At 35.9% G+C, this 14620-nt stretch overlaps 1 protein-coding gene across 1 annotated transcript in view; it reads right to left on the minus strand.

The window, feature by feature from the left end:
* LOC107667357 (sodium channel protein type 8 subunit alpha-like) overlaps positions 1-14620 on the minus strand; it is a 76133-nt gene that overhangs the window by 21731 nt on the left and 39782 nt on the right. The window contains exons 7-12 of the mRNA XM_016458986.1: positions 7689-7910; positions 7390-7453; positions 7000-7141; positions 6076-6282; positions 5697-5972; positions 2170-2463 (exon numbers count right to left, since the gene is read on the minus strand). Coding sequence (XP_016314472.1) covers positions 2170-2463; positions 5697-5972; positions 6076-6282; positions 7000-7141; positions 7390-7453; positions 7689-7910 — 1205 coding nt within the window. The remainder of the gene's footprint in view (positions 1-2169; positions 2464-5696; positions 5973-6075; positions 6283-6999; positions 7142-7389; positions 7454-7688; positions 7911-14620) is intronic.

A 14620-nucleotide genomic window follows, 5' to 3' on the forward strand; every position in this document is an offset into this window, starting at 1 on the left:
TTTTCTTTTTTGAGTTTGACAGGAGCTGGAGTTTTTTTTTTTTTTTTTTTTTTTTTTTTTTTTTTTTTTTTTTTTTTTCCCCCCCCAAATTTTTTTAAATTCCTTTTTCTCTTACCCTCCACCTCTGTGGTCTGTGGACAAGAGTGACATAAGGTGGAGAAAGACAAAAAAAACAATCAGAGATGGGATTTGTTTCAAGAAACATTTTAACCCATGCCAACACACATGCGCATGCTGACAAAAACACAAGCCCGAATTAACCTGCAACTCATACATAACTTTTATTGTTGCATTTAGACACAGCTGAATTCTCTGATACATTCCTATGTGGATTCTCTCTCTCTAAAATACACTGTAAAGTATTGTACCTAAACTCTTTTCAAACTGGCTTTACTCAAATACAATTTGATTTTTGCAAGACAATGGCATTTGGACCTACCATAACAAATTCTCTTACAGACACCCGACTGTAGCAATCTGAAGTCATAACATTCAGTTAAAATAAATGCAGATTTCCATCTTTGACTTCAACTCTTCTAAGCTTTTAAACACTAGATGAAGTATATATGAATATATATAAATTATATAAATAATTGAAGCCTTAGAGTAGTGGTTCTCAACCAGGAAGACCTCAAGATGACTAACATTATTTAAAATAAGACAAACAACAAACAAGATAATTCTTATTTTAATTGACCTGATCAACAACTGCTTTTTTTCCTTTCAAGAACCAGGTCTTGAAAAACCTCCATATATGAGGTAGTCTAATTATAAGTGTGATTTCTAGACCTGGAAAAGTAATGTAATCTAATAAAATCTTATAGCTCTATAGGCATTTTATGAATATACATTTTTCTAGTTAGGCCAAGCTTTAACAATTTTATCAGGTAGAAACTGAGAGTAAAAATATTTTTAAAAATCCTTATCCTTAATCCATTAAATCACAGTTATTGTTTTCTCACCCTTGTGTAGTTCTAAACCTGTATGCTGTTATTGTTTTTGTTGTTGTTTTTTCTTTTTTGAGTTTGACAGGAGCTGGAGTTTTTTTTTTTTTTTTTTTTTTTTCATTTTTGGTGATTTATTCATTTAACTCTACATCTGAGATTGTGAATGAAAGACACCTATTTATTTACTACAGTTACAAGAATATTCATTCATCACTACTAGCTGCTCAAAAGGTTGCCTACTTGTTCTCCAGAGAATATTATCATGCAAGAAGAAAATTCACACATTGCTTAAGGCCCAGTTTTCACTGCCATTAGAAAAGTCTCTTGAATATCAATTCACTTTGTATTGTGGGTGTTGGTCAAGACAATGTTTATCTGTTTATCTTTACTGTTCCTTTCAGTTTCAAAGATCATCTAGATTTTAAAATGCAGTTACTTGGTGACAGTAGCATGTTTAGTTTAGTTTAGTTACAGCATGCTATGAAGTTGGGTGATATCTGGGCACCAAATCATGCTTCCCACACAGGAGGAGAAGGCAAAGAGAGTATAAGGATGTCAATCCACCATGCTAACTAGAATGAGGCAGAATGCTGTTATTGGAAAGGTTAGGATAGGTTTTTCTTGCATCACACTTTTTTGGAGGGAACAGAGTGGTCCTGAAATTCTGAAAATAAATAAATAAATAAATCGAGGTGGAAAATTTCTATTATGTAAAATAAATAAATAAAATGATAAATTTGAGATTGTGGTTGACGTGAAGGAATGGGTTAGTTTGACCTGAAGAATATTATAAGTATCTTATTTAATGTGGCAATGTAATTATTAGGTAAATTAGGTTGAAAGGGGAGGGGTTACAGCATGGGCATTAATGTGTGAAAAGGGACCCCTCGAAAACTCTCCCAGTTTCTTTTTTTGATTGGCCATGCCATTCACAGAAGGAGAGCACTGGCAGGGAGTGGGACTGGTAGGTTTGCTGATCAAGACTTGCATAAAAACATTAAAATAGAGACAAGAAAGGTAGTTGAGGAGTTGAGAGAAAACAGACAGACTAGAAACTCAGAGACTTAGAAGGACAGAGTCAAAATGGGGTAAACGAAAAGGGAAAGAGAGGACAAATCTGAACTGGAATCATAATCGGCCACTCTTGTCATGCCTATACTCTGAACCTGCCCCCTGTGGACGTCCTTACACTGTCATCTGAAGCTGCCTTATCTATTTTCACCTCAGGCAGTAGCCGGCCAGGCCCAGTCCCGATCAGAGACACCACGCCGTTGCAGTCCACCGTGCTGTTTTTCTTGCAGCCTGGGTGGGGTGCCAGTGGGTTAATGCGTGAGGAACCCTGGCTGTAGCCGCTATAGCTGCTGCGCCTGTACGGGACAAAGAGGGAGCCGCGGCGGTCTTCGCTCTCCTCGACCGTGCTGTGCTCATCATCTGCAAACTCGTTCTCCGAGCCCTTGAAGCTGAATATACTGCTGCGGCGGGACATGAAGGGTGAGCCAGGGATGCTCAACAGGGACTGTAAAAAAGAAGGCCGGCACACAAGAGAACGAGGAATCTTCAGTGAGTGTAAGAAGCGAGTGTGACAAATAAACATTCTAAGTGGTCTGTCGACGACTCCACATACTGTCCACCAAATAGTGACTCTCCAAAACTGCTGACCAAAGTCATTAAATGAATCATCTAACAGCTAACTGCAGGTCACTTCTGGTATTCAGAGAGCCATTGTTCTCTATTCTTTCATAAAACAGAACCAAGTAAAATTAAAACAAAAAAAGTGAAATTAAAACAGACCATGTTTCTTGTCTTATGACAAGAATCTTGTCTTATTCCTGATATTTTTATTTATTTGTTTTTATTATGACAATTTATATGAATTCAATAATTCAGCTTATTACAAATAAATGTTTGTCTTTGTAACCTTTTAATTATCTTCATAATCTTCATAATAACTGTAGTGCTGTCATTGTTAACTAAAACTAACACCATTTAAAACAGTTTTTGTTCACTGAAGTAAAGCTGAATGTAAGAGTAAATGCTAAAGAGATTGCTAAATAGCTGTCGGATATCACATATTTAGTTATATTAAATAAAGCTGAAATAAAATGTAAGTATTAGATTAATTGGAAATGTTGCCTTGGCAACTAAGTAAAATAAAATGTTTTAGTTGAAGTACTGCAATTACTAAAACTGAAATAAAAATAAATTAAAGCTGAACAGAAATTTTAAAAAGCTTATAAAATTACTAAAGCACACAACAAAATAAAAACAAATTAAAAAAATTATAAATACTATAATTTTAATAGTAAAATATTAATACTAAAATAACACTGCTTAATATGATTCCATATAACTAAATATAAAATACATTCTGGTATATTGTAACACCCACACTTTACAATCCAATAAATTATTTATTTCGCTTGGAAACACGTAACATTACGGAAGTTTAGTGTGTTCTCATAAGTACATACGTGCTCTTGCAAAAAGAAGCATTTATCCTACTGCAGAATGCTCCCTTCTGGCTTAAATTCACTTCCCATCTGAAATTCACAGATGATCCAAGAAGCTAGTTGAGACCGCTAATATTGTTCTAACTGTTTGCTGAAATTCACTGATAATGCAGAATGCTAGTTGCTAGCGCAGGCGTTTTCTCTGCGCTGCGGTTGAGAGTCTTCTCCCTAATGGAGCGGTTGACCACTGCAGACTATGTACAGCAGAAAGAGGCCCAAATGTGCTCTCAGCAGGGACTATTTTACTCAGATCACTCACTAAGGAGAAGTGGGCTGATCTGGTAAAGGGTTGAGACCACAGTGCTACAAAGGAAAAATCCTATGGAGATTGCATAGTGTTACTTAAATATCCATAACAGTAAGTGGCTTTCTGTGCTAAATCCAAGGAGAACAAAAAAAACTCTACCAGGGGTAAAATGTTGTGTCACACTGTAATAACTAATGTCATGAAACCAGCTTCCAATTAAAGGCAGAGATTGCCTAATAAGGTGCTTTTATCCATTGTTGTGAGATTGATCTGAGCAGAATTTGCAGGGTGGGGCCCAGGAGTATAACTTCCTGCTTAAGCACACTATATTACTGCTTTCATCAGATGAAAGATTTATAGCGAGTGGTTAAATAATTCATAGGACCAGTGAAAGTATGGCGTTCCCGTGCCATACTTCACATCTCTACACAACAACATACACAGATCTTAAACAGGTGTTCCTACTGCCCTCAGAATGGCTAAGCATACTTCTGTAAACCAGAGAAAGGTGACAAAATGAACAGATGACAGAGGGATCAAATTAAATAACTCAAAAGCACCAGGTTTGATGTAGTTTCGAGTTATTTAACTGAGCTTTTAGACATAAAGAGAAATGTACAATCATAAATCCTGCCCAAAGCAAGACAATGAATGAGATGGAAATAATTACAGCGATAGATAGATGGGCACTGAGCAAGAGCACTTCCTCTTCTTCTGATCTTTGAGTGTAAGGCTGAAGCACTTTGTCTAATCACCCTGGTGATATGGACGATGACTCAGCGGAAAGTGGTAGCGACTGCACAGAGCAGAGAACAGTAGTATCAAGGGCTGGGCTGGGCTCAACTGGGCCATGATAGCAAACACCAGAGGTTATATCGGCTTGCTATTGCAACATAACAGATTGCAAAAGAAGCATGTCAGTATAATCGCAGAGCGCAGTTGTAGAGATTAGCTTTAAATCATTAATGCTAATAATAAAATACTGTCTATCAAACAAACATACATGGCAAAATTCAATGGGAAACAGAAAACTGTAATTTGCTGACGGCAGGTGGTATTTATATTTAAGGGGGAGGGGATCTTATTCTAGAGGGCATTTTATTCAACAAAATATGTATTAGCCCCAGTGGAACATCCTGAGTTTTGATATTTCAAAGATGATATTTCTGGTCCATTTTCAAAGAAGGTGCATCACATATCTATTGACATGTCTAATGAAATAATTAAGGTTTTGTTGTGCATTTAGAATTGTTGTGTAAGTTTAAAGGAAAATGTATATATTTATATTCTATAAATAGTCAAAACATTTTACCACTTTGTTTGTTTGAATTAGCTCATTTTAAATGGTCCTTTGGTGTGACGAATTTATTTTTAAAAATGGGAATATTCCATGGAATACAAATAAGTTTAAGGTCATAAAAGCTGCATGCATAATAATTATTTTAAAAATTATTAAACTTTTTTTTGTTTGAATTAGTTTATTTTAAATGGTCCTTTGGTGTGACAAATTCATTTTTTAAAATATTAATATTCCATGGAATATAAATGAACAAAGTCATAAAAGCTGCATGCATAACAATTATTAAAAAATTAGCAAAATGTTGTTTAAAATAATTTTAGATGCAGTACAGCTTGTCTCACCATAGGACATGTCCATTACCCGTATATCTGCTCATAAAAGTCTCATAGCTATCAGACATGGAATAAAAGCCACAAAAAAGGTCTTTAAGTGCTACTTTTATCTTAATAAAGACACACAGATAAAACGACAAAAAATAGGTCAAATGAACAAAAAGAATAATTCAATGATGACAACAAAGAACAACACCTCTTATATCGATCTGCTCCTTAACTAATGTCTGAATGAACATAATGATTTCCTCCTTGTGAAATTCATTCAAGCAATCATTGCCTTGCCAGACATATATCATATATAAGATCATGTGGTAAATATGTTTATGTGGGCCTCTGTGGAAATAACCCCACTTTCACCTGGTTCATGATTGAGGCCTTCCGCCCAAGCCTGTTGTCCCTGAAACGGAAGCGGCTCCTCTTGCTGCCGTCATCGGATTCTGACTTTACCACCTTCTCACTGTCACCCTTCTCTTCCTGTTCTTTCCTCAACTTTTTCTTTCTGTTCCGTCGCTCCTTGGCGCTCTTGGAGCTCAGCTTGGACACCTCAGAGGAACTGCGGGACAGATGCCCTCCTCCGTCATCCTCTACTGCATCCTCAGATACTGTACCTGCCGAGGTTGCCATGGCATTAGCCTAGTCATGAGGGACAAAAGGACAAGAAACAGAATGAACATGAGAGCAAAAAAGCGTAGGGAAGTTGACTAATTCAGCTTGTCGTATGCATGTATTTGTGTACCTGTGCCTCCTCCTGTTGTTTCTTCAGCTGTTCCAGCATGGCTTTAAACTCAGCCTCCTTCTGTTCTGCTTCCTCCATAGTGGCCTGGTTTTGTTCTTCATAAGCCATGGCTACCACAGCCAGGATCAGATTCACCAGGTAGAACGATCCCACAAAGATCACCAGTACGAAGAAGATCATGTACGTCTTCCCTGCGGCTCGCAGAGTCTAAGAGAAAGAAGCTCCTATTACTATGTTTGAAACAGTATAATATCATACTACTTTCTTGCAGTATTCAGTATGTTTACTGTATGCAATATCAGGGGCGTATCCAATGCCACCCCCAAAATTTGGTTGGCCAACCTAAGTGCCACCCCAAACTTCTAAAGTTTTACCTCCGATTGTGGACAGCGAGTTCAATAAAACCTGACAAAACCACCCTGGTTTAAAAAATGAGGAAGAAATGTCAAGAAATTACAGTTATTCTGTCAACTCTATTAACCTGACTTTGTTTCTAAATAAAATTATAATTAAATAATAAAAGGGACAGTTCACCCAAATATGTAAATTCTGTCCAGTTTTATTATAGTTAACTAAAACTAAAACCATAAAATAAAATGTTAACTGAAATAAAATAAAATATAAAAAAATAGACATAAAACAAATACTGATAAAAATGACAAAAACACAATCAGAAAATATAAAAATAAAATATAAATTGAACAAAAACTATAATAGTATCTCAATGGTATGAAAATGAAAAATGCTAAATTATTAGTAATAATAGTTATATTAAATATGCAACGTGGTGAGGTGAAATGACAAAAATAACAACAAGAAAATCATCCAAATCATCATAATAAACTAGTAAGATATGGAATAGTGCTGAAACAGGACCAGAAGTAAATCAAAAACAGAGCAAGAGTGAGAGGAATGAATGCACACCAGTTGGTACAGATTCTCCCAGAAGTCTTGTGTCATGAGTCGGAAGAGAGCAAGAAAAGCCCAACCAAAGGAGTCAAAGCTAGTATAGCCATAGTTTGGGTTGCGTCCAGCCTTCATGCAAGTATAGCCCTCTGGACACCGCCTACACAAACACACAAATAAACACACACACACACACACACTATACTACAAATAACAAATATTTCTGTGCTTTTGTCTAAAAGATCATACCTTAACAATAAAAGGTCATTGAAAAGTGCATCAAGTGTGCTATTATTTGGAAATAAATATTTCGACTTTACAATTTAGACTTAAATAAAATTAAATAATTGTTGCTAATTTAGTATTGGGAATATCGTGTGTTTGTCTGTGTATGTTTTCACTCTTCACCCTGAGTCTGAGCTGTTTCCACACAGCAGTGCATCCAGCATGCCTGGCAGAAAGTAGAAGTTTGCTGTGAAAAGAGCAGAGAGAAGATGTGAAATGTGAAAACCAAGTCAAAAATCACCAAAAAAATCTTCTACTCATTTTTAGCATTTTCCAAAATGAAAAGTATGTAAAAACGTATTTGGAAAAACTGTTATATAAAAGCATATCTTAAAAAATATATTAAAAAGCTGAGGACAGCACTGCTTGACGCAACTGTATTAGAAACGACCCTACGAAGTCAAAGCTTTGCCTATACTTACTGTCATTCATGATGTATTCATTGAAGTCAAAGCCTCTGCTCCCATTGGCTAGGTAGGATTCAGTTTGGTTGAATGGCCAGATAACACATTTTTGGCGAAGATTACCCATGAACAACTGTAGACCGATGAGGGCAAATACACTCAGACAGAACACAGTCAGAATCATCACATCTGACAGCTTCTTCACTGACTGGATCAGAGCACCCACAATGGTTTTCAGCCCTGTGGGAAGATGAGGAGACAAATACAACAAGGAATATACAGTCTGCCGCACAAGTGATAATGTTCATACCTGCGCAAGAACACACATCCACAAACACGCAAAGCAATTTCAAGAACGAGAGCACACACACACACACACCACACACAGACAATATTTACAAATATAATACATGTTCTACAGTACACTTTGTTGATACACACACTTTCATGTCATACTTTTATTACTTTGGGGGTCCCACAATAAAAATTTTAGTTTTATGCTGTTTTACTACTACAAAAAGAGATGCATTCACTTTTCCAGCATACACTACCGTTTAAAGGTTTGAACACGGTAAAATGTTTTTAATGTTTTTGAAAGAAGTCTCTTATGCTCACCAAGGCTGTATTTATTTAATCTATACTATAGTAAAAGCAATAATATTGTGAAATATTATTACAGTTACACTTGATTTTAAGGTGTCCTTGTTTCAGTGTAATTATACATTTAAGTACTGAGTAATATTAATTAACTACATGTACTTACTATATGGTTAGGGTTAGGATTAGGGTTTGGCTTTGGGTTACTTGCATGTAATTATGCATAATTAATTGTTATTATAATCGTAAGTACATGTAACATGTGTAACAAGGACACCTTAAAATAAAGTGTTACCATTATTACAGTTTAAAAAACTGTTTTCTACTTTAACATATTTTAAATGTAATTTATTTCTGTGATGACAAGGCTGAATTTTCAGCAGTCATTACTCCAGTCTTCAGTGTCATATGATCCTTCAGAAATCAATCTAATATGCTCAAGAAGCATTTCTTATTATTATCAGTGTTGAAAATGGCTTCTTAATATTTTTGTGGAAACTGATACATAATTTTCAGGAATCTTTGATGAATAGAAGGTTAAAAAGAACAGTGTTTATTTGAAAAAAAAATATATAACAACATACAAGTCTTTACTGTCATGTTTTATCAATTAAATGTATCCTTGACAAATAAAAGAATTGATGTCTTAAAAAATAATAAAAATAAAAATCTTACTGTCCCCAAACTTTTGAACGGTATTGTGTTATGCTAACATACATGAATAAGAAAAAACAATTACTTCAGCATTACATCCATAATCAGATACCTAAGCAACCACACTATAACTTATTTGGTTTCCTTTACTTTCTCACACACACATACCATAAGAAATAATCATGTGGTTTACTTATATAAAACAATGATTTACACTGATCAGGCAGCTTAAAGAGTCTCCCGTCTCAACAGGGCAACTGCACACAATCTGTCTGTATCTCAGTGAATAGATGTATGTGCAGTTTGCTATCAGGTAAACATTTGGATTTATACGTACCACACTGATTTATAATTTAAGTCACTATAATACAAACAAATTATACCAGTTCATTATATAACCCGAAAAACAATTGATATGTCAATCCTGTGTAATGTTGTTTGTAATATTAACAACAGCAACACAAGGATCACATTTTATAAAGTCTTGGAGAAGAAAGGAGAATTATACAAAATCTTTTAGGGAAGTCCCTCCTCAATCCCCACTGCAATTTCTGCAAAAATGTTACAAATAATAAATCAGAAACTGACATCAACACACATGAGCAACTGAATTTTTACTTTTTTCTAGAGAAAATGTGAGTGGTGCTTTCGTGCTTATGTGCTAAATTTTTAAGCACAAATGTGACCCTGGACCACAAAACCAGTCTTAAGTCGCTGGGATATATTTGTAGCAATAGCCAAAAATACATTGTATGGGTCAAAATGATACATTTTTCTTTTATGCCAAAAATCATTAAGATATTAAGTAAAGATCATGTTCCATGAAAATATTTTGTACATTTCCTACCGTAAATATATTCAAACTTAATTTTTGATTAGTAATATGCATTGCTAAGAACTTCATTTGGACAACTTTAAAGGCGATTTTCTCAATATTTTGATTTTTTTGCACCCTCAGATTCCAGATTTTCAAATAGTTGTATCTTGGCCAAATATTGTCCTATCATAACAAACCATACATCAATGGAAAGCTTATTTGTTCAGCTTTCAGATGATCTATAAATCTCAATTTCGAAAAATGGACACTTATGACTGGTTTTGTGGTCCAGGGTCACAAATACAACGTTCTAGGTGGTTACCAGTGCATTGCTAAGGGGTTCTGGGTGGTTGTTGCAAGACTTTATGACATTCTAGTTCCATCTGTAAATATGGCTCAACCATTCCTTTAGGGCAGTGATTCCCAAACTTTTTCTCCTGGGTCCCCCTTTTGTACAGAAAAATATTTTCAAGCCCCCCACCTACATAAAGACACTCTCAGACATGACCTTGCTTGCAAAATCCTATAGGATTTATTTGAAACATTGTAATAACACAGTAATTACAACTTCAAAAAATGCTTTCAACAGATTTTCAAACTTGCCTCTGCACAAAAATGAACATTTTTGAATTATAGAAATTAGACTTATGCTTAATAGTCAAACAGTCTTTTCAGTGCTTGTTTTGTGCTGCAGATCTTCTCAAATTCAGGGATGCAGCCGTGAGACTGCAACTCTTAGCTCATTTTCAACGTCCAGCTTCGATCTGTATTTTGTCTTGAAGCATCTGCAGAAAAACGTCACATATGTATGATGTGGCAAAAGGAAGGAGTACGGCCAGGGCTCTCCTGCCTAGCAGTGGGTAGTCCTTTTCCACTCCATTCCAAAATGCAGCTAATGTATTGGACTTAAACTGAAGTCTCATTAGAGGTGACATTTATGAACTGTTCCTCTTCTGCTGTGCTCAAGTCAGCAGCTGGTGTTACTTTGAAGGGGTCTCGAATCCAGTCATATTTTGGAGGATCCTGCACTGGGAAATAGCTCTGGAAATGTTTTTGTTATGCAGCTTGTTGACCTCAATGAATGATTTCAAGCTCTCAAATGAGTCTACATTCCCCCCTTTCTAGTTTTCTTGTGATTGATGTGATTTCATCTGCCAGCTATGGAAGGTGTGTGTTGGCTGCAGATTTAGTTCATTGAGTTTCTGAAACATGTCGCTGAAGTATGCAAGTTTCATGAGAAAATTGTTATTGTTGAACTTACGGGCAAGTTCATTTCTCTCTTCCTCCAAGAAGGTTTTGATCTCAGTTCAAACACCCTGGATAAAACCTTCCCATGTGACAGCCAACGGGACTCGCTGTGAAACAAAACTGCTGGGTGATCAGATCCCCTTTCCTCACACAGTGGAAAAATTGACCGGTCTTGTTTTGATTTAGTTTACGGTGGCGCTAATAACTTGCCTTACATCTTTAAGCTTGGGACTCATCTCTTTAGATGCTAGCGCTTCCCAGTGCATCATACAGTGTGTCCACTGCACAATCGGTGAAACGTGCTTGACTAATGCTTGCAGCCCTCTTCGTTTCCCAGCCATTGCCTGAGCCCCATCTGTGCATATCCCAACACAATCCTCTCATTTCAGATCAGCCTCTTTCAAGTAAGTGTCAATGATTCATGAACAATTCAACTGCAGTGGCTCTTTTAGTTATCAAATCATCGGCATCAATGAATCTGACATGTTATCAATAAACAGTCTTTGTTTCTGTCAGTTGCTTCATCTGCAGAGCAAAACGGTTGTCTCGTATCTTGTCACTAAGCTGTTCCTTTACATCTTTTCAGATGTCAGAATGAGCCTCCCGATAGTGTTGTCTGACAAAGGAATAACCTTTAGGTTACTGATGTTGCTTTATCGATCATAGTTGAAACCGTATCAATAGTAGATGGAAGTATTAATTCCTCAGCTACAGTGTGCGGCTTCTTACACTGAGCTGCTCTGTAGGCCACTTTGTAGGAGGTGAGTTGAGCATTTGAAGGCACAGATGCTGCTTTAGTTTTGCACAACAGTTGAGTAGGTTTTTTGGAAAAAATCAACGGGCTTGTCTTTGTGTTCATGATGTGAAGTCCCTAAGTGTTGTCCTAACTTGTTTGGCTTCATACTGTCAGAAGCTAATATTTTGAGGCACACAACACACTGTGGTCTCTCTTCATTACCCACCGTTGTACTGGTGAATCTGAGAGCGAGATATGCCTTTGCTTTGTTTTAGTTGTGATGTTTTAAGTAGATTCATTGCCCGCTTTATATTAGACACTGACAGTCCTTTCACAAACTTGTCCAGTGAAGAACCGTGCACCATTTATTGGTATTTTTACACAGCTCCCTCCAACTCATTTCTGAATCTTCAATCGCGTCATCTATTGGTCTATTATTCCACGACAACAACCGCAACAGCTGATAACAGACAGCGAGTCATCTTGAGGTAATTAAATATTTCAAATTAATATTTTGTGTTCTATTATTTACTTATGTGGCAAGTACTGGCATATTAAGCGGGATAATCTGCTGACTCTGTCCCTTAGCCTTGCCATGCCCTGCTTTTTTTTAACTCCGCGCCCCCCATTTTGGGAACCACTGCTTTAGGATGAGGCTATGGGGTATTTTTATTGTTCACCAAACTAAAACCATAAATCTCACTGCTCAGAAAGTAATAGCATACCTCTTCTCAACAAACACATGATCTGATTTATCATTCAAGTCTGTAGCACAATTAGTGTAGGACAGTGTTAACCCTAAATATAAGCAATACAAACCAGTAGTGATGCTAGAAATTACTGCTAATAGGGCAATAACCAGCCATTGAAATGTAATGTTAACATTTTCATAAGTTTCAATATACGATTTCCATTGATGTCTATAGGAATTCAACTGAGAGAAAAAGAGAAAGCTTCCAAAATTTGGTGTATATATTCATACATTTATTTCCTTCTTATTTGTGAGAGGGCTTCAAATGAAGCGGTAGCCAATATAATGAACGGGATGCTGTAGATGCTAATGCTAAAAAGATTTCCAAAAAGTGCACATTTACAGTTTTCTAATAAGCACTTTACTAAGGACAGGTTGTGTAGGGACCTTGGAGAGACTCGAGGAGCACTCTTTAAAAGATAAACACACATACAATATTCAACACATATCAGCAAAATGGACACTGCCTGAAGAGAGCAGTGCCATACACAAACAGTATGCAGAGAGCCAGCACAGAGAGAGGAAGAGGAGAGGACAGGCAAGGGGAGGAAGGGCATGCAGGTCATTTAAACGCCAAGGCTGAAGGCAGTAACATCATCATCTTTTCTTTGTCACCATGGTGTCAATATCCGTTTAACCAATCGTTCATGTCCAGAGAATGTGTAACCCTGTCTTCTTATCCCATCTGATCTCTTAGCTGAGAGAATCCAGGTGAATAAAAAAAGTCATTTTCTAATCTAAATACTCACATGTGAAGCCTACAACAATGGATATAATGTGACAATTCTGAATGTGAATGTGTTTAATGTAGGTGGGTGTAAATGTGTGCATGTTTCATAAAGTCTGCAAATGAAAACCAGTGAGTTAACTTGGCTATTCATGATTTTTCGTCCCCCTGCTACAATGCATACATACACACAAATCTTCTCAAATCTTCTGATGTCTCTGTTTTACTTTCCACTCCAAGTTCTTTGAAATAAGAATAGGGAGGGAGCTACAAAACAGTAATTTTACCAAAAAAATAAGATACAAATTATATAAATCTACATGTGTGTAAAGGATGCAGAAATTCGAGGAAAGCCACTTGTTAAAAAAAAATACAAAAAAATAAAAACAGAATAAAAAAGAAAGACAAACTAAAAAAGCAGATGTCTTCAAAAGCATCATGCAGCAAAAACGTGTCAAACTAGGCTTGGCAGTCTCAGTGAGTGCTCTACCCACAAACCTTAGCTTCATGTCACATTACATCAGCTTCTTTTAAACAAATCTGATGATATGTTCATCAAAAGACAAACTATGCCAGCTTTTTGAACATTATGAAATGCACATATAAATGTTTCTATGCCTTAAAGATGCCATAAGGTTGAGTTTTATGTTGTCTGCTTAGGATACTATAACTAAAACTCAACTTAACAAAGAAAAGACATCTGTCCTATGATGCGATAACTCTGAGACTGGACATTTTGAATATAGAACACAGAGCAGCATTCTTTTTTTATAAGTTTTTATTATTCTTTTTAAATATATATATATATATATATATGCTAAAAAAAATGCTACAGTAAAAACCTGTTAACTGGTTAACAGTAAGTTTCCATACTATATTCAGTGAATAAATGTAATTACATTGAATGTAATTTTACAGTAAAATACTGTTAAAAATACAAAAATACGTAAGTGAAAAAGAAAAAGTCATTGCATAATTTACAGTGAACAACTGTAAATTGACACTCCCCACTCCCACTGCATGACACTTCATTTTTGATGTTTTTTTGTTGAAATAACATGTTTCTTAGTTTTTTCTTATCAGTTGTGTACATTAGGGTTTAATCTTACATTGAATGTTGTTAAATTAAATGTTTATTGCATTATTTCAGTATCATGTGTCACCATGATGGGATTTAGTGTTTGTGTGAATGACTCTGTGCACCTTCTATATATAAGTATTGCCCTCCTCAGCTCGTAGAAAAGCTGTTTGTGAAGAGCTTTGGTTCATCATGTGACTTTCTCATCACCACCAGTTTTTGGTGGTTATCAGTTCATTACAATGGTTCAAAACAGATATTAACACTTAAAATATGTTGGTTTATTAACATTACATCAGTTAATGAAATACGGTATTTTATTGTGAATTTAAGTTAAGTCTG

Source organism: Sinocyclocheilus anshuiensis, unplaced genomic scaffold (genome assembly GCF_001515605.1).
Source record: "Sinocyclocheilus anshuiensis isolate Anshui unplaced genomic scaffold, SAMN03320099.WGS_v1.1 scaffold964, whole genome shotgun sequence".
Classification (NCBI taxonomy): Eukaryota; Metazoa; Chordata; class Actinopteri; order Cypriniformes; family Cyprinidae; genus Sinocyclocheilus; species Sinocyclocheilus anshuiensis.